General features: G+C 45.1%; 1 protein-coding gene across 1 annotated transcript in view; it reads right to left on the bottom strand.

Moving 5' to 3' along the window:
• LOC135920496 (arylsulfatase B-like) overlaps nucleotides 1-25,112 on the bottom strand; it is a 363,609-nt gene that overhangs the window by 306,413 nt on the left and 32,084 nt on the right. Inside the window, exons 4-5 of the mRNA XM_070529005.1 lie at nucleotides 21,383-21,495; nucleotides 21,180-21,290 (exon numbers count right to left, since the gene is read on the bottom strand). Of these exons, the coding sequence (XP_070385106.1) occupies nucleotides 21,180-21,290; nucleotides 21,383-21,495 (224 nt within the window). The remainder of the gene's footprint in view (nucleotides 1-21,179; nucleotides 21,291-21,382; nucleotides 21,496-25,112) is intronic.

Raw genomic sequence — 25,112 nt, 5'->3', positions numbered from 1 at the left:
AAAAGAGAGCTAATTATCGGGGACAAAGTATGAGCTTTAAATGCAAGGCTACTAAATGTTCTACTGAAAAAAAACTACTTGAATAGTCTATCAACAACTTTAGAGCATCGTTGCAAACAAGCTTTCCAAGAAATAATGGCTGCTGCATGAAGAGCTTCCAAAAATGCGCAATAAATTGTTTCCAAAAAAAACATGAAAGTTGTCAAAAAAATAAACATAATGAAGACCCAATGTTTTGCGGACACATGTAAAAGGACTTGTTGCAAGGAAAACAGCACAGACTTGTCACATAAAAGATAAATCTGCGAGATCGAGATGTGTGGTTGGCTTTAGGCAAAAAAAAGCCTATGGGAAAATTTTGTGTAAATGTGGCTAAAAGATACATTCGTTACCATGCTTGCCTTTGGGAGGCTGCATACGCTTGTTCACATGGAGTTACATATTCGTTGTTATAAAACTTCCAATTTATATATTGACACAAAAGCTATGTCTGATCACAGAAAAAGAATAGAATTGTCATATAGTATACGTAACAGTCAGAACATCAGGGTACTATTTTTCACATTACGCAAATACTCATTAAAGACAAAACTGCAAGAAACAGCAAAACACTTTGGCATAATCCGTAACAGATTGTATCTATCAGTTTCCCATTTCATATGGCAAAGTTGCATAGGGCAGATAGGATGCGATATCTTTGATTCAGAGATGGGCACAAGTATTATACAACAGATCACTGTGGGAATAAAGAAAAAACACGCATTGATTGCCAGTATGTCATCATGTCACTTCTATCTGAAAAGTGACTATCATTTCAAGTCAAACTTGCAACTGGCAAGCTCGCATTAAGAGATCTGTATGTGCCCTTATATGTGCACCCTATAAACCGTTGCTTGAAGTTATGACCAGTGTCATGTCATTCTTGTATGTAATTGTGGTTTTGCACAATACATCTATAAAACTTTTGATCAGCATTCTAGTACATTTTCATGTTTTTGCACCACAGGCTTTCTGTCGCAACACCCCCTTCGCACCCACGGTACATGCTGCAGTCAGTAAAATAGGGCTTTAGATTATTTCCTAAACTGCTTTCATTCCAGCAAGTAGATGCCGAGCAGACTTTGTGCCACAAGTGAACATTTATGAGGGCTTTAAACTTTGCTGCTTATTAAGGTGGCTGCAAGGTGAATGGGGGGAAAGTTTACAGGTAAAGCGAAGCTCCGCTGTCGCATGCACGTAAACAAAGCTTATGGTAATGGCGTCAAAACATTTTTTTTTCGTCAATCTTCCAGCCATGGAGCATGTAGTGACAGGATGGAAAGCAGACGCCGATCAGACGGTGCGACGCGATGAACACATGTTGAGGGACACCCAGCCTTCCTATTAGGAGTAATGTGAGTGCAGCTCAGCAGCTTCCCCAGTGCTGCCAGGAACTACTGAGATGGAGTACAGCTCACAGAACAGATTGTTCGCGTGAAAGGTTGGTGTCGTGTTTCAGGGTTTCCGTGAACGAAGAGGCAGACTGAACTTGAAACATGTTTTATTCCATGGCAGCAGCTTAACGCGGCAGAATGACAGCCAAGGAATATAAGGACAAAAAACACGCCACAGCTTGGCGGCCAGCGATTATATAGACATAGTGGGCGAGGGTGATGTGATCACGATATGGCCCGCGTGACGCAAGGGGAAACGCTATCACACACGTACACGTGTACAGATATGCGACAGTTGGGCAGTGGCAGAGAAGGTTCTTTGCTGTGTCATCACATGCGCAAAAAATTGCATAAGGAGCATTTGCTTAGCTTACATTACACCCGATGACACCTAGCACAAAATGAATAATTGCAATACATAGAGCAGTGGTAAAACTTCTAAACTGTTCATTGGCCTCCCCTCTTTATAAAGTGTAAAATGTGCAGAGACAGCTTTGGAAATAAACATGTACAAAGCAAGGGATCTGCTTTGATACAATACCTATATTGAGATGCATAAAAATATACGTGACCAGCGATGCTTCTGCAATGTTTATTACTTCAGAGCGCATGCAATTGATAGAATAAAATAACAGACGTTTACGGCGCTCCCTAATACGAAATTTGAGTGCAGCTCTACACGTGTTGTCATTTCGCTGGCATGGACAATCGGTCTCGTTTGGCATGTTGCAAACAGAGCGAAATGTGGCGCCACTGCCATACTGATCTGGAGCCAGCGCATAGGTGATGCATAGGCATTATTCACAGACGCCACCGCCAACCAGCCTACCAGACATTGCAAGCTACTCTGCCACCATCTCGTAGCTACCATCACCGCACTTCACAATTATTCTCACACTTTTGCCATACACTCCTGTGCTTTCTGCCTCATAGTTATGCTGCACCTCCCTCTCCGCATTCCTCCTCATGCCTCTTCTCACTTGCCACTTTTTTTCACCTCCCACTGCATGCTGTATTCACTCTCACCTTCTGCTGAACTCGTTCGTTCGGTTAAATGAGCCAAAGAGCGGTCCTCACAGCACGACAAAAGCTAAAGGGAAACCAGCGACAGGAATACTCTCAATGCATGCACTATAAACCACGTTAAATGATTGATTGAACGCACGATAGACGTGGTCTACATTATACCTTTGACACGTGGGGCTGATTACGTGGGCCTAACAGGCAGGTGCGTAAATGATTGACTGTGCGAACATCGATACAACTGCAGTCTGATACAACCACCCGGAGACCTTGCCATACACGGCGCTCACATTCAGGTGCAAGCGTATTTTCTACAGGACGGTGACGTTGCTGAAATGTAGTAACCAAAGAAAAAGAGAAGTTGTGGAAGCCTACCTCAACATGACCCCATGTGCCATCTATATCACTTAGCAAAGAGATTAGCTTAATGACTGACTATAGATGGCGTGGATAAACTAGGAAGAGCATCCCTGCACATACGAGTAGGCTATATGAAGGTCTCAATTTTCGGAAAATAAAAGAGTTGTTAATTTGCAATCAGGTGTTGTGCATTGTTTTTCTCTCTTAAGTCCTGTCTATTTGTCACTTAGCGCAAGAGTGTTATGTCGAACCAACTAGCCCACTGGGAAATTTCCTTTAATTATTAGTAATAAGCTCTGAGTGCATGTTTATGTGACAGTCTTGTTTGCGATGCACATGGGAAAGAGAGCACAAAAAAGATGCAATATTAGAAATGAGCAAATAGGGATTTTCGGGACCTAATAGAATAGTGCCAGAATAAAATTAAATCTAATAATTTTCTAAGAATGGATGGCCATTATCATAATTAATATAAACTGATGTTTACATCCCAATATTCTTGAAGTTAGCAAGTTTCTGTCATCATATGGTACCTTATTAAGTATTGTATTTGAAAAACACAAACTGAGCATTACTAGCAAACAAGTACTTTGTTCGCATGCACAGGGCTCTTCAGAGCATGCAAATAATCACTGTAGAGCCTGTAATGTGGCTACCAGAGTGACCTAGCCTGCTCCCCTGCGCAAGTTCTCACGTTTTATGGCTATAGTATGCCTGTCGTGGGGAAAGTTACCGTACTTTTATGCAATTTAAAGTTTATGTGGGTGCGGCTGATGTGTTGAAATACCCGAAAGGTATGAAAGAAATGCTCACATTTACAAAAAGTGACTACCGAATCGAATACGCCACTATTGGATATATAACTACAAGGTTGCAAATATGCGCACATCCCTATACAATATCAACATCTTCAAATAATGGTTTCGACGCTCAAATACACACCAAATGCTCCAGCAGCCAACAGAATATCATATATTGACGAAAGGATGTTTAATTGAACTAGTTGGTTCATTCTTCGAGAATGAACCGACTTAGGAACGAACCAACTTAAGGAACACGGACACAGAATGTACGACGAGACGAGGATGCAGCTGCACTGTCAACTGATTTCTTAATTGAAATACCCACTCGTATTTATTTCATCGCCATATCTCTTCTCTTACCTATCTGAGACTGTCTCAAAAAGGTGAATTTTTTTCTTGTCAAGGCTACTCACGGTGCGCTTACACATTGCACTCCTGTTTTACTACCTCAAATACTTTAAGAATCTCCCGAGTTAGCCTATTGTTGTTCCTTTTCAGGACTTGCACTTCATGAAATTTGGGGGTGCACGTGCTTACTTAGCTATCTTGTCCCTTCTTGTTCATTTCGCAACGTTTACAGTGCAAGGCCAGATTGCTGCCAGCAGTCGCTGAAAGTGATCATGCATGCTCTCTTGTTCGATCATTAAGGCATCTTCCTGTGGGCCCTGTGTATTGTTTTCCACAGGACTGCGGGATGGTGTACACTACTTCTTCAACGCAATCGAAGTCAAATCGAAATGAACAAGAAGGGAAAATATAGCCAAGTGCGCTTGTGCACCCCCAATTTCATGAAGTGCAAGTCCTGAAAAGGAACGACGATAGGCTAACTCGGGAGATTCTTGAGGCATTTGAGATAAGCAAAACAGGAGCGTAATGTGTAAGCAAACCGTCAGTTGCCTTGACAAGAAAGTAGTAGTAGTAGTAGAAACATTTATTTCGAAGGGAAAGAAGTAGTTGTCGAAGACTTGGGCGGCTGATGGAGAACTCATTTCAGAGCCCCTGTGGCCTGTGCTGCTGCCCTTGCCTGCAGTACCAGGCTGCTCTGGGTTGACAGGTCTGAGCTGGACAGAGAGGCCTCCCACTGCTCCTTCGTTTGAAGTGTTCGTAAGTGTATGGGTTTATCCCCCGTGCACCCTCACGTAACATGGAAGGTGGTGGGGTGACCGTCGCACCAATCGACAGGTAGGTCTGTAGCGTTCTGGAAACAGAATGTGATATTTATACAGGTTGGGGAAAGTGTCCGTCTGGAGTTGTCTCCAGTCGCGGGCTTCCTGCGCAGTAAGTTGTCTATGTGGTGGTGGTAGGAACTGGCGCATGAGGCGTTGATGATGGAGCCTAATATTATAAACTGTTGACATTGGTTGAAGTAGTGAGTGGTCGGGGGAGATTGTGTTTTGATCCGCTCGGCTAGTGTAACCTCGAGCTAGACCGTCAGCTATCTCGTTCCCTTCCAACCCAGAGTGTGCGGGGGTCCAAGTGATGTGGTGTTTAACGTGAGTCTTTGATCCTGGGCTGTTTGAACAAGGTGGAGCAGTCTTTTATGGATTCTTCCTGCTAGGAGGAGCCGACAAGCCGCCTGCGAGTCGGTGATAATATGAAGGGATAGGAAGTCACCTATTTGAGACAGCCTCAGATATATAAGAGAAGAGATATGGCAATGAAAAAAAATAAGAGAGGGTTCAATAAAAAATCAGTTGACAGTGCAGCACTGCGTCCTCGTCTCTTCATTTCTTCTGTGTTCGTGTTCCTTAAGTTCTGCTGCTACAATCCTCGAAGAATGAAACAACTAGCCCAATTAAACACACTTTTGATAGTCATTTTCAGCACTGAGAGCGTTTCTACTTGTTTCCTGCATCTGCTTGACTCATCAAATCAAATCAAATCAGTTTATTTTCATCTCAAGGATGAGGACAGGTTCAGGATAGAAGTGACATTAGTCACTTGAGGGGAACCCGAGCCTTCCTGATACATGGAAAGCATTGAGGACAGACGAACCGTCTTTGCCACCACCACGGATTCAAGCGCATCACTGGATTTGTGAAGTCACCGGGAATTGGCGGACACCTTTCTTTAAGGTGGGACTTCCATTTTTGGACTTTTACTGGCCTTTCTTGGCGCAAGACCTAAGTAGGCCTACTGGCCCCGCCGGGCCGCGATGGCGGGCACGCGCATGGAAGATGAAGACGCTACCGGATTAGAAGAGAATGAAGAAGATCTAGGGTGGCAAATTGTGACAAGCCGAAAATTTCGCTCCACCACAAGGATTGCTGGCGATGGGAAAACATCGCCGCAGAGCCAGCAAGAGCAACGCAACAGCAGCAAGAACAAGGGACCTACAACCACTATGTTCAGAAATCGGATTGTCAAGGCATCAATGATGCCCCAATTGCCCGAGGAGCACAGCAAGATCGTCATCCGTCCACGAGGAGGTCTCAACTTGAGCAAAGTGAGCACCACAGCGATAGGCATGGCGATTATTGAAGCATCGGGCCTCACTCCGCAACAAGCCCGAGAGGATGTCGTTTGCCCTAACTTCACGCAAAACATCGTGGTGGTTAGTACACCAGACCCCAGTCATGCTGCCAGGTATGTGCGAATCAGGTCAATATTTATAGTGGAAACCGAATATGAAGTGAACGCCTACGAGACAGCTCCGCATACCACGTGTAAAGGGGTGATTCGGAGAGTTGACCTCAGAGACAATCAGGTCACGATAACGCAGAACATTGTGCATGACTTTAACCCACTGGCATTGGCAGCCAAACGTATTAAATCCACGGGCTCGGTCATTGTTCTGTTTGATGGGCTCAAGGTGCTCAATTATGTCAGATACGGGTCGACCCTTGTAAGGTGTTACCTGTATAGGAAGCAGTTTGATGTCTGCTATGCTTGCGGAAAGATTGGACATCGATCAGATGTATGTCCAACACCGGACATGGTACAGTGCAGAGGATGTGGAACTCAAAACCCGGAGGACAATCACATGTGTGTGCCTAACTGCAAATTCTGTGGAGGGGACCACCCAACTGGGGACAAGACTTGCCGACAGCGGTACCAAATTCCATACGTGGTGCGAATTCGACGACGAGAACGCAACAGATCTGCATCGGGGGCGACACCACCTCAGCTGCAATGGGATGCCCAAACGGGCACCAGGGGGCGCACGCGCTCAAAGAGCCCCACAAGGTCAAGACGCCGCTCGCCGTCGAAGGGCAGAAGCCGCTCCAGATCACGTGAAGTGCAGGTGCGCTTCGAAGGAGGAGGGCAGACGCCTGGCGACAAGACGACATCTGGAACAACCTGGGCCGACAAAGTCAAAGGTACTGTGAGGACCGCGGAGAGCGGTGCGGGGCGGCCGGTCTGAGATAATGATGCCAGGGTAGAACAGCTAATTAAAGAAGTAACGTATCTGAGAAAGGCAAATGAAGAACTTACTAAGCAGGTTGTAGAACTTCGCAAGAACTCGCAGACTAGCTCCACAGAAGTTGCAATAGCCAAACCGGTGAATAATGACAACAGTCAGGATGAAGAAAACACACCAGTTCCAAAGAAGCGGGCAATAAGTCCAGTAGAAACGACAGTGTGCTCTGCTTTGGAAGAGATCAAGGAGGCGATTAAGCAACTTAGAGATGCCATAGACAAAACTACCTTCAAAATTGATAAGTTATGGAAATGGAGACTGACGGCTGAAAAGAGGCTTACCAAAGTAGAAGCGCTAGGTGAGGACGACGAATACTTACCCTCAGAAGCAGAAAGCGTCAGATCACTCCCTGGCGCGTCGGGGGGTTCTACGAAGCGTACTCTAGCGGGTAGCAGTAAGGCGGGTTCTATAAGCAATGGCTAGCAGGGGGAGCTTTACCGTGTGGCAATGGAATTGCCGAGGATTTTATCACAAAAAAGCACCTCTCATGCAGTTTATAAAAAACTCTGCAGACAAACCGAAAATAATTATGCTGCAGGAAACCTTGGCGGATGACATTAGCCTCTCCGGATACAAAGCGACATGCAGGGGCCAAGAGCCGGGTAGGGGGCTAGCCACGCTCGTAGATAAGAAAATACCTTACATAGAACATGATTTGCACCTTGGACTAAACAAATTAGAATACTTACTTGTGGAAATAATTTTGAAAAGGTATAGAAGCAAACCGCAAAGCCTCTTTTGTCTTAATGTTTATAGCAGCCCTAGCGACATGAAACAGAGTTTCAGGGCACTTCTTAATAAGACTATGGCTATTACTAAGCACGCTCCACTCATTATTGGAGGAGATTTCAACGCCCCACATCAAACATGGGGATATCGCTGGAATACTAAGAAAGGGGATGGACTCTGGCACCTAGCTACAGATCTTAATCTCTCCCTCATCAAAAACCCAGCTTATCCCACTAGGTGTGGTACATCTACATGCAGGGACTCCACCCCAGACCTTACTTTTGTATCAAATTTAGCGAACGCTGGCTGGAATAACTCCAATATTGACCTGGGTAGCGATCATTACATATTGCAAATACTATTGGAAGCACCAAGTAATGAGATAAAGCATTTTACCTACATTGACTGGGATCTTTTCCGGAAAGAAAGGAAAAGCAGAGCTGAGACAGAGACAGGAGAAAAGAAAACACTCCAAACTTGGACCACTCAGCTCAGGGAAGATGTAAAGGCGGCAACGAAGAATATTACCACAGATGAGGATATCGAAATCATGGACAGTAGGATGGCGCACTTGATTGAAGCCAAACAATCTATGTTAAAAAGATGGAAAACACAACGTCTGAACAGGAGACTCAGGAAGCGCGTATCATTGTTGAATAGAGAGATTGAAGAACACTCCAGAAATTTACAGAAACAACAATGGGATGAGCTTTGCAATTCCATAGATGGTCGAATCAGACGTGGTGGAAATTGGAATTTACTTAGACATTTGCTTCATGAGAATGACACGAAATCTAATAGGAGAACAGCAGTAGCACGACTCGTCCATCGTGAGAGTCAGGACACAACGGAGGAGGCCATTCTGGATCGGCTTGCAGCTAAGTATTTACCGCTTAAGGATAGCAATGAGAGTACAGACCCGCCTGAATATACAGGGGAAGACTGTAAGCCTATGGATCAAGACTTCACAGAAAGCGAAGTTCGCGCAGCCCTGTACGACCTCAACAGTAGATCTGCTGCCGGTCCAGATGGCATTTCCAATAGGCTGTTGAAAAATTTGGACGATGAATCTATAACATATTTAACAGAGTATTTCAACGAACTCTGGAAAAATGGTGATTATCCAAAGGAATGGAGAATTGCTAACACAATTCTTATTCCCAAACTAGGCAAGCAACTAAATCTAGATAACCTAAGACCCATATCGTTAACATCATGTCTGGGCAAAACCATGGAGCATGTCATACTCAATAGACTTACTAAGTATGTAGAAAACAGAAATCTTCTTCCGCATAACCTGATCGGTTTCCGTCCTAGACTTTCGACTCAAGATGCAATGCTTTTAATCAAACATCATCTTATTCTTGCTAGCCCGCTGCATACTAGAGCTCTTCTAGGCCTCGATGTAGAAAAGGCCTTTGATCGCATCAAGCACAGGGCCATATTGGACATCCTCTCGGAGATGGGATTGGGTAAACGATTGCACAATATAGTTAAAGCCTTTCTCGGTGGCCGTTCTGCTTGTCTCAGGTTAGGCGAACTCCAATCGACAACTCTGGAACTTGGAAATCGTGGGACACCACAAGGGTCCGTCCTATCTCCCATGTTATTTAATTTGGCAATGTCAAAAGTGGCTCGAGGTCTCGCGCAGATTGAGGGTATCCACTTTGCTATATATGCAGATGATGTAACAATCTGGAGTGCCGAAGGTAATATGGGACAAACAGAGACCAAACTACAGGAAAGCATTTAAGTGGTAGAAACAACACTTGAGGGTATGGGACTGAACTGCTCTGCTAAGAAATCAGAACTATTGGTACTACGGAGCAGTAAGCGTGGGCGCAAACCGAACGGATATATCCCAGAGGAAGAACCCCGCATTGACATATATGCCAAGAATGGAGAACCAATCAGGCAGGTGGAGACTATTAGAGTGCTAGGCCTTCTCCTGCAAGCGAATGGATCTAATTGCAGGATGATACAACACATCTCTAACAAGTCAGAAGAAGTCATTAGGCTTCTTTGTAGAGTTACCAACAAGCATACGGGGCTAGGAGAACACAGTGCCATAAGATTGGTACATGCATTCGCCTTTTGCCACTTCTCGTACGTGGCTGGCATGCTACAATGGACACAGGCTGATAAGAACAAGCTAAACGCTTTAATCAGACGACTTATAAAGACTGCACTAGGACTTCCCATCAGCACGGCTAACGATAGCTTATTGCGCCTAGGCCTGCATAACACACTAGAAGAGATAGCTGAGGCTCAGCAGGTGGCCCACCAGGAGAGACTAATGGGGACACGACCTGGGAGGGCGCTACTTGAAGAAATTGGCGTAGAAATTAACAATCCCACCAACGAAGGAGAATTATTAACACAATTGCAAGCGGGACTATGAGAAACAATAAAAACGACCCCGTTCCCTAGGAACATGCACCCGACACATAACCTTGAGAGACGGAAGGCAAGGGCGAAGGCACTCCTTCAAGACATAGATCAAAATAAGCAGCAGGTGGTGTTCGTTGCCGCTGCCTGGGTTAAAAATAAGGATGCGTATACCTCCGTTGTTGTAGACACTCAAGGTAACATACGGGATGCCATCACCGTCTATACCAAGGACCCAACAGTAGCAGAACAAGTAGCAATCGCCTTAGCCATTCGGGCTAATCGGTGGACACATATTTACAGCGACTCTAGAACAGCCATACGCAACTTTACCAACGGATATGTGACACGGATAGCAACAAAATTTCTAGAGAAGGTCAACAGTGAGAGGATTGAAATGCGCTGGTTTCCTGCACATCTGGGGGTTGTGGACGGAGCTCGGAGAAACCTCAATGAGGTGGCAAATGAAGCAGTACGAGGACTTTCTAGCCGTGCTCTTCAAGACCGAGCAACTTACACTTCCCCCGGGGAACACAGGGATCGATTATTAACATACAACGAAATCACGAAGCATTATTATTTAAGCAGCAGGGAGTACCCATTGCCACACGGTAAGCTTTGCAGAGCCCAAGCTGTCACATTACGTTTGCTACAGACTAGAACATACCCAAGTCCAGATTTTATTGACAGGATCTATCCTGAGAGGGAAATTCAAATCAACTGTAATAAGTGCAATGGCATCATTACTCTTGACCACATGCTTTGGCAGTGCCCCGCGGTCTTCACAGACTGTGACAAGGAAGAAGAATGGTGGCGGCAAATGCTGCACAGCGAATCACTCTCTGACCAATTACGGGCAGTCCAGAAGGCCCGCGATGTGGCTGAAGGGCTCGGCCTGACAGTCCCAACGTGGGAGCGGCCCGCGTCAACCTATGGTTGACCTTCAGGACCAAATAAAGTTCTTCATACCATACCATACACATAGATTCATCATGTACTGAAGATATAGATACACATATTCCTTTACGGTTAAATTACACAGTACAATACATGAAGACATATTCCAATATACACTGAAAGTTTAGTTAGTGATAAAAAATATTGTGTTGATTTCATGATAAAAGTGGTCATATAATAACACGTGCTCCACATTCTTCAATTATTATCCTTTTTTGAATTAATTTGTTTAAGAAACAGGAATAGGAAATTTGTCGTCCGAAGTGTGTTCTGCACAAGAGAATGATCCAGTGTTGTTGGTGATGAGTACGCTATGGGATAATGTATGGTTCTAGTTGAAAAATATCCAGAAAAGCGTGATTGCTATTCAGCAGGCACTTTTTATGTCTTATTGCTAGGTAATACTCGTAAAGTTGATGAAGCGGGATGATGTTAAACCGCTTAAATAATTCACTCGTGTGTGCGTAATAGTCAACACTAGCAATGTGCCTAATTACTTTTTTCTGTAGTTTGTATAGTCTAGTAATGTTTGTTGCTGTTGTACTTCCCCATATCAAAAAACAATAACTGACATGCGATAAAACAAGCTGTTATAAAGTGTTATCTTAACGGAAACTGGAAGCAAGGAACGCAGTCGTGCAAGTACACCTACACATTTGGAAATATTAGTTATTAACTTATTAATTTGTGTTTCCCATGACAACATACAATTAAAAAAAAACACTCCTAAATTTTTAACCGACTCCACAATTTCAATCGTCACACTACCTAAGCATAAGGCATCGCCTGGGGAAGTAATCTGTATCCGCGAGTGAAAAATGAGTGCTTTTGTTTTTGACGAGTTGACTAATGAATTTTTCTTACTCCATGTATTTAGGCTCTCTAATGTAGTGTTGATAAGTGTAGTCAATGCGCCCATATCGTTACCAGTGAAGAAAATTCTATTTGTCACATTCATGACGAATATGTCTTCACATTGCCTTCTTCACTTGCCAGGCCCGCTTATTATCATGTTGCATCAAGGAGAATGTTTTGGTGGAAAATGTTAGGTCGCTACTCGGGATGTTGTCGCCTTCCCAAGGACATGCAAGAAGAATTATGAAGATACTGTGAGCTGAAAAGTGGAAACAGATTCGCCTACTCACCGACTTCCTCAAGGTGGGAACCTCTGGGAAAAAGTCATATTGCCTTCACTTGGCCAGTGGCAGTTTTAGCACTGAACACATGTTGAATAAATGGTTCCTGCTAATTTTGAAGCCAACAATACAAGGTCAAGAAGAGTAGGAGAAGATAAGCAAGAACCCAGTGGTCACAAGGACAGGTGCAGCTCTTACAACCTTCTAAGGAAGTATTGGAACTCGATCCAAAATTTGCGCTTCCCCCGAGACTAGACACAGTAGGGAAGCTTGCCATCTTCAGACAAGTCGCAGCAAAAGCGAATGAAGCGGACGCTAGCAGAGTTGTGGCTGGAAGAGTAGATACACTGGCTCGTTCAAAAGAATGCAAACGCTTTGTGCACAGTTTCATTAAAGCTGTGAAGGAATTGAAAAAAGAAAATTGTGCCTATCAGACAAAGAAGAGGTATTTGTAGTATTCGATGCCAGCAGCTACAATACAAGAGCATTAGAAGCCATGAACAAGAACTTCCACAAGGTAGAAAATAAAGGCCTAAAGGAAGCGAAAAGAAAGGTCAAGATGCTTCTAGGAGAAACAAGTAATGGTAGCCGCTGTGCAACAGGGTTAAAGCAGCAAAAGCCACCACATTGTCGACGTTCTTCAGTGGAAAAAGCCATAAAATTGGTACCCCCTTCCATGCCATTTTATCGGAAGGAGACACGTGGCGATCGCTGCTTTCGGCACACCTTTTCAGGCAACTTTCCAAAGTTAGGGCGGAAGATCCGTTCACTATTAGAAACTCTGAAGAACTAACCTCTGGAATAAGAATGTACCAAATTAATTATTGGTACGGGTTCTCGATTGACATCGAAGACATGTATTATTCAATACCGCACGCAGCTTTGATGAATGTGCTGAGAGAGATCATCGAGGAGTAAGGAGCCATTTCATTGCAAAGCTCGGTAGGAATGTCTGTGGAAACCTTCTTGGAGCTGTTGAGCACCTATCTCGCTGCCGCAATCACTGTAAATGATGGTACCGTGTTTGTCCAAAAAAGAGGGGTCTGCATAGGATCAAGAATAGCACCAATCCTGAGTGACTTGTACTTGGCAGCATGCGAAAAGAAAATTCGAGGATCCATCAAGGAAAAGTACGTCACACGGATCTCTCAGTATGTGGATGACTTCTTGATACTGTGCCAACCAGAGAATACAACCAATTACCAACAACTTACGGACACCCTACAGGAGTCCTTTCGTTCAACGTGCCCAGAGCTGAACTTCACTTACGAGCGTCCAAACCACAGTTTCCAGCAGTTCCTCAACATTTTAGTAGTACGCTGGGTGTACAAGTCCAGAGCACAGACACAATTTCTTCCCTTCATGTCAAGCCATTCCAAGACTTTAAAAATGGCAATAGTGAGTGCAGCGTTTAGTTCAGCACTAAAGAGATCGTGAAAGCATCAAACTGAACAATGTTTTCAGCGGCAATTAAGTAGGTTGAAAAATGCACGGTACCCCGTGTCAATGCTATGCAGCATAGCTGAAGGACTCGTAGGGAACATTAAAAGGAAACAAGAAAGTAAAAGCTGACCTGAAGTTGCCGATGCCAAAAATAATTCTAAAAAAATTTGATATGTGCATGGACTGACCCACAATGTCGTCAAGATTGGTAAAAGACAGAGCGTCCGAGTAGTGCGCTCAGCACCAAACAAGGGAATAAGTATGTGCTCACGAGTGAACCAGGAAAAAAAGGAACCAAAATGTTAGATCACGCACCAGAGCAGATACTGCGATTTCGTCAAAGGAGTAGTGCACTCCATCCCCCTGTCCTGTGGAAAACAATACATAGGGCAAACCGGAAGATGACTTAATGATTTAACAAGAAACCATGCATCATCACTTTCAACGACCCCTGGCAGCAATCTGGCCTTGCATTGCAAACATTGCAAAATGAACAAGAAGGGACAAGATAGCCTAGTAAGAACGTGAATTTTGTGAAGTCCCGAAAAGGAACAACAATAGGCTAACTCGGGCGATTCTTGAGGCATTTGAGGTAAGTAAAACAGGAGCGCAATGTGTAAGCACACCGTTAGTCGCCTTGACAAGAAAGGAATTTACTTCTTTGAGACAGCCTCAAACTGATAAGAGATATGGCGATGAAATAAATAAGAGTGGGAATTTCAACTAAGAAATCAGTTGACAGTGCTGCTGCATCCTAGTCTAGTCGTCCATTCTGTGTCCGTGTTCCTTAAGGTCTGCTGCTACAATCCTGAAATCATATATTGACCATTCCAGTTGTTTTGGTTGGTTGGTGGGTTGCTTAGTTTGGGTTTAATTGCACAAAGGCGATTAAGGCCATGCTGCGCCAGACACAAGACAAAATGAAATGCAACGTTAGAGTAGGTTAGGTATTTTCTAAAAAGTCGAACAGGTTAGCAACTGGCACTAAGGGGTCATCTGCTAGTAATAGGGCAGGGTGTGATGGAGTGTGCGAATTATATAGGCTGTGTAAAAACCTCCGTCTCAGTGTGTCGATGTGCGGACATGTTATTAGGATGTGCATGACTGTGAGAGGTTCAAGGCATTTTTCGCAGGATGGCGGGTTTTCATTTCGGAGGAGAAAATTGTGCGTCAAATGTGTGTGTCCAATTCGAAGTCGACACAAGATCACCTCGTAGAACCGTTGTTGGTGACTGCATGATTTCCACTCGCCGATTACAGGTTTAATAAGATGTAGCTTGTTTTCTGTACAATGCTCCCATTCGTGTTGCCACTTTGATATTAAGGCCTTTTTAATGGCACGGATGCTATCTTTTTATGGAAGTGCTGTGTTAATTATGTCTTTGTGCGCTGCCATTGATGCGCATCTATCCGCTGCTTCGTTACCCGGTATACCAACATTGCTTGGTACCCAGCAAAACCTAATTGACCTGCCGTATTTGTTTAGTGTTATCATGTTTAAGATATCCGCTATCAGGGGCTCACATTTGCATCTCATGGCAAGAGCCTTCAGCGAGCTTAATGAATCTGTGTATATGATTGTGTTTTCGTGTTTTTCAGCGATGATCTTTTTAACCACAGTCCACAATGCATAGACTTCAGCTGTGTAGACAGAGGCGTGATGTGGCAAACGAATACTTCTTTCCCAATGTTCTGTTGCGGCCCCCCCACCCACGTGTTCTTTTGTTTTAGAGCCATCAGTGTAAAATTCCTTGTAATTTTGATATTTGTCCTGTTTAAAGCGGAATTCTTGTTTATGTGTTCATGTGGGGTGTCTTTTTTCTTTAGATGTATCAATGCCCAATCACATAACGGTGCGAAATCGTGCCACGGTGCGAATCGTGCCAATTTTTCCAGGGCCGCTATTTTGTAGCGATGCCTTATGCCTTATTCTATGCTATTCTTATCATCCACCACACACGACCATCCGATCCCGTTGATAATGTGGGCAGACCGTCGCTCTGACCACTGGCCAAGCGCGAAAAACGTGAAAAAGCATAGAATAGGAAAAGGCATCGCTACAAAATACCGGCCCAGGACTCTCTTTCGGCTTGTCTGCGTGTGTACCTGGCTTTCGCTTTTTTGAAATAGAGTAGGTTATCTTGTGTTGGGTACCGCCGAAAGATACCCCACACTTTGTTTTGTAGTTTTTTTGTTTGTGTACTTTCCTTCGTCCACCAGAGTTTCAGGTTTTTTCTTAAGAAGCCAGAGGATTGTGGAATTGTCTGTTCTGCTGCAGCGAGTATGCATGCTGTAATCTTCTCATTCATATCATCTATGGTCAACTCATCTGATATGTCATCCAGAGTGGCCTTTTCAGTAAAGAGAGGCCAGTCTGCTCGGTGGAGTTTCCAATGGGGTGGTCGTAATGGTATGGTAAGAGAAGGAGATTTTCTTTTGATATTAGCAGGCATATGGTCACTACCATAGGGGTTGTCAATAACACTCCATTGAAAATCGTCAAAGAGAGATGGAGAGCACAGTGCCAGATCTAAGCAACTCATAGCTCCTGTGCTTGGGAAGTAGTAAGTTGCCGCACCGGTGTTTAAAAGGCATATGTCATTTTTTAGGATAAAATCTTCAAGCGCTTCACCCCTGGTGTCAGTTGTTTGACTACCCCACAACGTGTTATGTGCCTTAAAATCACCGGCTAATAATAATGGTTCGGGGAGCCGGTTTAAAATTAACTCCAGGTCTCTTACGGTAAAATGTAAATGCGGCGGAATGTATACTGAACATATGGTGATGGTTTTGTGAGCTAAAACGGCGACAGTAACGGCTTCTATGTGAGTGTTAATGGGAACTTCTCTGGCTGCTATACCACCTGGCAGGACAATGGCTACACCACCTGACAGCCGGTTCACCTGAGTACGGTTGCGCCGTACAACAGTGAAACCTTTCACAATGTTTTTGTGCTTTTCGCCTAGGTTTGTTTCCTGTAAGCACAGGGCTACAGGAGAGAAGTTTATTGATATGTCTTTAATGTCACCTAAGTTTTGTAAAAGCCCTCTACAATTCCAGTGGATAATAAAAGCCATCTTAAATTGGAAAGATAAGAAATGGCATTACGGAAAAATTAAGAGGTGTGGTATAGGTGACATGGATTTAAAAAGGCTAATGCAAATGAGCGATAACCTTTAGGTTAACGCTTTCTTATGTTGAGTTGTTATTGGGATTTTGTCCCTCATACCGCGCTCGAAAGAGCGCTTGTCCTTCGGTGTCAATGACACCGGGGTTTTTGTGTCGACGTCCATCGCTCTCTCTGAGGCGCTGGAGGACCGAGAGTGAGGCGCCGAGACACGTGCCTCGGGCCTTGGGATTCGTTTGATTTTAGGGCCCTGCGGGAATGGTGTCTGCAGGGCCGTCGAAGAGGGTGGAGCAGTACTGACTGCTTCCACCAGGGGGGCGGGAGGAATCACTGCGGCACCACTGCGCGTGGGCTCGGAGGACTCCAGAGGCCTCTGTGACGCTGCCCCCGCCTGCGTCACATAGGCATAACTTCTTCGGGGAAGGTGCGACAGTCTTTTTCTGGCTTCGAAGACCGAGATTTTTTCTTTACCAGTTAGTGCAATGACTTCTTTTTCTTTTTTCCTGCAAGGGCAGGACCGCGAATAAGCTGGGTGATCTCCTTTGCACTTAACACAATCTGGCGAAGAGGTGCAATTCTCTGATTGATGGTCGTTAGAGCTGCATTTAGCACAAGTTGTTTGTCCTCGGCATGCATGTGAAGCATGACCAAATCTTTGGCACTTGAAAAATCATCTGGGATTCGGAACATATGGTCTCACATTGACTTTGACATAACCTGCATCGAGTGAAGTAGGCATTACGCTTGTTCCGAAGGTGAGTATAACATGTTTGGTGGGGATTTCTTGGTCGTTCCGGCGAATTAGTATTCTTTGTACTGTGCTAACATTTTGTTCCTGGAAATCTTCCAGCAGTTCCTCGTCGCTTAAACCAATAAAGTCTTCTTCAGGTATTACTACCCTGCTTGTGTTAAGTGTTCTGTGGGCTGAAACAGTCACTGCCGCCTCGCCAATACTGGTAAGTTCACACAGCTTATCTGCTTGATCTTTGTTATTCAGTTCTAGGAGGAGGTCCCCGCTAGACATTTTGGAGGCTTTGTATGCCTGTATGATTTTATCTTTCAGGCATTTGCTACCATGAATGGGGAGATTTTTATAACAGGCGTGTTGCTTTCACTGTGGACTACATAGTATTTGTGGAAAGATGGAGCGTTGCTTCGAAAGGAGAATTGAAGTGGTACTTCGTTGCGGTATCTTTTCAGAAGCCGATCATGGACAACAGAGATTTGAGCTGCCATAAGAAAGTGTGTGTGTTCGGCAACAGCGCCGACCACCCACCACGGAGCCCAACGAGGGGACGCGGCAGAGCTTGTGTTCAAGCCTGCACGACGCCAGCCGTACGCAATCGCTATAACCCAATATGGTGTACCCAAGGTAGGATATCCACACAAGGTTAACCCTTGCCGCCGTGGAGAAAGGAAGTAAATGGAAGAGAGAAGAAGACAGGAAAGATATAAAGTGAGAGATAAAGACGAAGGTTTGAGAAGAGAGAGACAGGAAGAGGCGACTACCAATTTCTCCCGGGGATGCCGTCTATGTGAAGCAGAGGCCGGAGAGGTATGTTGCCTCCGCCGGGGAGCCTTAAAGGTCCAAACACCCAGCATCGGCTCAACCTCCAGGATCCCCCTTTCCCCAGACACGACTAAGCCGCGCACGACGACACGCGGGAGGGTATACAACCCTCATTCCAGTTGTTTTGTCATCCTCATACTTTGATACGTGCATGTGGTCTTTTATAAAAAAATGCAAATTTGACAAGGATCAGAATGAAGTATCCAGTTTTCACACATTATATGCTCAACATGCTGTGCCACTGGTGTTTGCACAGTGTGTACTCGGGCACTAACAACAAGCAGCTGAATTTCTTGCAGGTTCAAGGCGCTCACATCCCTACGTATAAGACTGTATACTTTGCTTAATCTAGAAATATGCCGCAGGATTTCTGCTGTCCACACCAATGTCCACATGGCAAAAATGAAGAGTGGCCGAAATTTGCGTTCGTAAGAACAGTGCATAAGCGCGTCCACATTTTGCGACAGTGCGCATGTACTCATGTACCTTTTAAGCTGTTCCTTATATCGCCCTCACTGATTATAAACACCTTCATAGCCCAGAAATAACTTTTGAAGAAACATATAAGATAGGTGAACGAGGCAGAAAGGGGCGGAACCAAAACTCGCCCACAACGCATATGCACGGTTCACTTCAGAACATAGGCATAATGCATAAAACGAACAATTATACGCCTAGCACCACTGTGACACATTGCACGTGCACATCACAGTACACTTACGCATCGTAATAGTAAGTACCCTAGCGCTCGAATGTTCTGTACTGTTCGCGGTCACCAATGCGCATCGCAGCCCGCAAAACAGCTCACACGAAGCAAGACACAAACAGCACATTACGAAGGACTGCGATGACACGACAATGAAGCTCATCGCTACACATCGTGTCATCCCTTCTGAACACTGCACAAACCTACAATGTTCGTATTGATGAAGCGCGCGCACACGCAACACCTACGAAGCCCATATGTTGAGGTGGGTGATCGCAATCTTCATTTTGGTGCGTACGGAACTAGTGTCATACTTAGGATGCAGGTGTATTCGATGGCCTTCGCGTTTGTAATGTACATGCAAAAAATGGCCTATAACACATGAAATCGGTGGCTTCATTCTTTCCAACCTTCGCGTAAACGCAACACACATCTGTCTATTTCCTTTGGCGATCGCACGTACTGAAGACTGTGAGGAAGAGTACAGCTGCTTGTTGCGTTAGACAAATAGCTTTGCAGGTGCTAAATAGCTCTTGCAATGATCACAATAAACCACGCAAAAAACAAACTGCCGCTGCAGCCTGGCGGTCTAGGCCTCGCGCTCCGCTTCGCTTCGAACCAGCGCCATGTTTATGCGGTCGCCGCACGGAGGCAAAACTTCACGACCGCCTCTCGTGACGTCACGTCGGCCATTACTGGCGGACCGTTGGCTTGCGGTGCGGCGTGCGGCCATGGGCGGTTTGAGCGTAAATCCGCCCTAAAGGCGGACCCGCCATCCCATCAGACCGTGGCGCTCGAGGAAGTTTGAGCGTGTCGGCCAGCCGCTGCAGCAAGTGGCTTTGCCTGGCAAGCATGTGCCTCTGTGTGCATGTACGTGAGGATTTGCCACGGCATGACGTCATCCAAAGCTCGCCCTGCACTTATTTGCGGGGGGTCGCCGTCTGACGCGCAGCGGGAAACGCTTAGTTTCGACATTACCTCGATTTGGGCTTCGATTTCGATAATGAATTTCTCAAATTACGTGTAATTTTTTACTTCTAAATATGAACATGCCCTAAATTGTGACGCCCTACATGCTTTCCCTATATTGCCCTCGAGTTATTGAGAAAAATACTAATTAACAACATCTTGTTATTTAGCGTTTTCAGAGTAACTTCAGCAGCGCCAAAGTATTTCCGCCTCACCGTAAATTTCGTATGCGAAGACAACAGGTGCCTCATAGTCATAGACTTTCTATAACAAGCCTGGATTAAGTAACAGAGGAAAAACTCTGTATAACTGGTGGCAAGTTATTGTTTAGTCTACTTTCATCCTTTCTATTTGTAAACTTCAATGAAACTACAACTTCCCTATGCTATCCTTGGCTTCATTATCTGGTGGCTTGATATGGTCGCGACTAATGAAATCCGCACCGCTCGGCTCCCCTTCTTCCCGTTCATTGTACGGCGAGGGTCTCAACTCCGGAGGTGCACTCTCCTCAGCGAATATGTCCGTGTTTGTTGGTCAGCCGCCTCATCTCAAAGTTCGCCTTCCACACGATGCCGTCCATCAAGAGGACGTTCCGCGTCCGCCGCCATGGCCTTAGGTGGCGCTGGCTGACTCTGCGGGTTAGATCTCATAAACAGACATAAATATTCAAGAATGTGGACGTGGAAACCGCTGCCACACTAGCATATCTATAGTGCGACGCACGCGTAATGCAATGCAGAGGTTGTGGGTTCGGTCCCCACTGGCAGCATGTCGTTTTTAGTCCATATTCTTTTCTGTTTCGGCCCACCATTTCTACATATAAAATTAAACAACTATAAATAACTTCCCTGCTTCTATTCTTAGCTTGTTATGTCTGTTGATTTTGTATGGTTGTGACTAATAAACCAACTGTAAGTTTAAGCCCCCTTCACCTGTCCACTTTTTTCGGCCCCCATCTTTTCGGCCACAACACAAGCATAAAGTATGAACAGCCACCAACTATTGTCGCCCTGTTGAAATGCACTGTACCGCAGAACAATTTAGAGGGAGCCCCGATGTGTCGAAATTGTGCACCCTACCTATTACGCAATAAGGCCCCCTCAGTTTAACGTACCTCGTGCGAGCAGTGATCGTAGTAACCGTGGTGCGATGTCCAGAAACCGAAGTGGTGGTCAAAGCCTCGCATAAGCGGGGTGTACTCCTTCCTGAAGAAGCCCAGATGCCACTGCCGTCAAGGAAATAACGCGTGATGCAGCAACGGCCAGGAAGCTTACCAAGTTTATGCCAGGTGATCATGCGATGCTACGAATGCCATACCTTGCCTATGGCATGCGTCGTATAGCCCAGATCTTTGAAATATTCCGGCAGGATCTTGAACTTTAGCGGCAGACCCCATGGCTCCGAATTCTTTATTTCATCGTTCTGCGTGCCTGGAAAAAGGTGAAGAGATAAAATGAATGAGCCGATTAAAGGATTGTCATTCACACTGTAAGTGAAATGCGTTGCTTCAAAAGCGTTGCCTGCTATTGAAATGCATGCCACAAAAGGCATGCAACCAAGATTTAAATCCGTAAAGCTGGGTGTAGCGTAAGAGACGAGAGGTGGTCGAGGCTGGGAGTTCTCTCTGCTGCTCTCTGTCAGCGGTTAGTTTCGTAATGCCCAGAACGGCCGAGGTCGGCTCGTACTTCGGAACATAGAACTGCGCTGTTTCTGGTTCACGTCAAGACAAAGGTTTTCTTTTAGGTGCGCATAAATGTATTTATTCCAGTGGTGGCACAAGTGCTAATCTCGCACATTGCTCCCGTGACGGACAGTCAGAGCGGGCGTTTAGCCGTCTTTCCAATGTGGCGCGGAACATTCCGCGAAACATTGTCACCGGGACTGGCTCAAATCTCTCGTTCGTCATTCAGCGACCAACATCGCCTTTATCCTCGTGCATGGGGTATCCGTTGACTGCGAAAAGCCTCGTCTTGCCTCATGAAGCCTCTCATTATAGGCTTAGGCACTGCAGTCGGTCGTGCTGTGTCGATCACGCCGTGATGACGTAAAGTTTTACAGCCATGGGAGACCGGAACAGCGCAGAAAGGACGAAGAACAGTGAAAACGCAACATTCTCCTTTGTGCATTATCTTCCAAGATATATCAACTAGCACAACTCTAGCTCGTACAACTCTGTGTTTGGCATTTTCTCAGAGCGATGTATGCCGCGAAGATCGATGATAGTTGAAACCAAATGAACCAATCCGCACGTGAGCGAGCTGACGCGGCCGGCATGGTGCTTTAGCAGCGCCCACACGCATGCCGCCTGCAATGGTCAGCCGCTGCAGGAACAACTCGGGGATTGCTTCAAAACGCGGAGCACGCTGAACCGCTTTTGGAAACGCGTCGCGCAGCAAGCATGCGAGGAAAACCAAAAAGAGATATGCGTGGGTCCTGACAAAATAGGACTTAGACACTCGGCTACGGAATGGCTTTGAAAACATTAGATGAATGTCACTGGCGGGCACTACGGTCTGCGACATCCAAAGAATCAAAAGGTGTGTGTAAGCTGTCCAACTGAAGCACGCTTTGCACTAAAAAATATGTCAGCCGATTCTAACGGGTTCAGCGTGAGGCAGTCAGATTCATTTACGGAAAATATCGACTGCAAGCACTCTTCTCTAATAAAACAAAATAATATTCAAACGCTCCAAGCACGCAGTAAATTTAACCGCATCATATTTCTTCAGAACTGTCTTAGTGGGAAAACCAAATTCACGTTACCTTCTTGCTTCCAGCGTATTTGTACGAGGAGAACAGGCCACACGCGCGATTTTTCTCTAGCGCCGTTGTTTTGCTAGAACAAATTTATATAAGCACAGTTTTTTCCCACGAACTGTATCAGAAGGAAACTGCCTTCTCCAAAGCATTTTCCTGTCCTCTGATTTCGCGAAGGAACTAGATCATTTTCTTTTCCATTCGTAATCCTTGTATTCAAGTGATGACATTCTTGTACTTGTAGCTTTCTTTTGTGTGTGTGTAATCACTGTCCTGCTTGCATTCCATTATATTGTACTGCAGTCCCTCATGCATGGGCCTGCTTGGCCTGCAGTATTCCCTAAATAAATGTAAGCGCCAGCAAATTAGGTTCACTCATTCCAGTAACGTCATGCGGTTTGACATTTTAAAAAAGGCCGTTTTCTCCGTACAGATTGCGAGCTTGAGGACGAAATCTGAACGTCACTGAACATTTCATGGGTCGTCGTGATGGCATTGCTTAGCAAGATATACTAGTTGAGCTGGAAACAACCAGCATTTATTTTCAAATTACCCTAGCACTTACGTTGGTAGAGGAAAGTGATTACGATGTCAGCGGACTACAGCTAGCTCGGAGGAGGAGGAGGGAACAACTTTATTGAAGAGAAATTTCGAGGCTTCGTAGATGACTGTTTTTTTTTTTTTTTGCGGCGACCCTTTTCCGCTCAGACAATGATTGCATTTTGTACTTTTTCATCGGGGGACCGTGTTAGGGTTTCCCATGTCGTTTATGAGGGAGCAGACAGAAGCTTTCTGGGTTGGGGATTCCTAGAAGATTTGGCTTTGGTTTGCTATGGCGCTTTTATCGCCGTTTTCGCCTATAGGGTCAACCTCTCCATTTCTGAAAATCGCTAAGAGATGAGGACTGGTGAGGGTGTATGTTTTCAGTAGGCTCGGCTTTCTTTCAACGGTTTTTATGGGTGGAGCTTGCACTTGACTATAAGGTTGTCCAGACTATAGTTTAGGCAATAGTACGATATCAATAGTAGTTTAGTGACGCTGCAGCCAACATCAAGAAAAGGCTAGAGATGGTGGAAAATAGAACCATTAAGCTCAATCAATGGCAAACGAATGTTCCTGAGCTAGACTTGTCAGTCAAATGTGCTGCAAGGAAATAGTCATGCTTCATTCCAGACTAGATGGCGCGGAGGACCACGGTTGTCACGACAACCTCGTGTTCCACGGCATATCTGATGTGGCAACAGAAAACACAAATCAATCAAAGCAAAAGATATTAGAAACAATAGACAACTTCCTAAAGTCTATTGTTCCTGGCGAAAGCATATGCAGTGCACACAGAATCGGACGCTATGACCCATCTGAATCCGGGCCACTAATAGTGAAGTTTAGCAATAGTAAAATAAAAGAACTTGTTCCTTCGAAGAGACACGTGCTCAAACGGAGTAACATAGGCGTTAGCGAAGGTTTCTGCCCGAGAACTCGCAACCTACGGTAGAAATTAGTCGACTTTGGCAAGAACCTGAAGAAACCATTTAGATTAAGGCATAAGAGGCTCACGGTCGACAGAAAAAATGCTATCAATGTTTATAAAGTTCTTGCGTCAACGAGTGTCGTTAGAGGAAGAAGACTCTCACCCAGTTCACTTTACTGAGGTCGCGCTCGCCCTGTGGCAAATAACGTTAGAGTTAGGGTGGTTGCGTGGGCTAGTTGGTAATTCATGATCAAAAATAGCGTACAGCGCAAAGGACAAGGACAGTAATAGACGACATACACAGCGCTGACTTCCAACAAGATCAGAGTTCCAACATAGAGTTATATCCCGGCCCCACTGACGGTAGTGGTGCCTCTATCGAATCCATACTGAAGGAGTTCCTGTTTCGTCAGAACAAGTTGGCAGCGGACGTGATTGCGCTCAGGGAGCAAAAGAATAAGGTGGAAAACGTTATAGCTAATTGGGGAGCCAGATTCATTGAAATAAAAAAAACGAGCCTAGCGTGTAGATGACCTTGAGCGTACAGTGAGATCACTGGAGGCGAAGTAGACTGATCAGGAGGATAGGAGCAGCAGATCCCATCTGGTAGTCTCGCATTCCGGAGCATGCCGGCGAAACTCAACCTATTCTTAAAAGCAAAGTTCTTGACGAGGTGTTTTCTGTAAAGCTTGCTGTTCCTTGCAAATCTATCGGCCGAATTAATCATCTTGGAAACAAAGGTAACAAGAGAACAGTCATTATTTACTTCCAGGATTTTACCGAAAAACAGCGAATTGTGCGTACAAATTAAAGGGTAGT

This window comes from Dermacentor albipictus, unplaced genomic scaffold (genome assembly GCF_038994185.2).
Source record: "Dermacentor albipictus isolate Rhodes 1998 colony unplaced genomic scaffold, USDA_Dalb.pri_finalv2 scaffold_16, whole genome shotgun sequence".
Classification (NCBI taxonomy): domain Eukaryota; kingdom Metazoa; phylum Arthropoda; class Arachnida; order Ixodida; family Ixodidae; genus Dermacentor; species Dermacentor albipictus.
The sequence above is the reverse complement of the archived record's forward strand: the minus strand, read 5'-3'. Positions and strand labels throughout refer to the sequence as shown.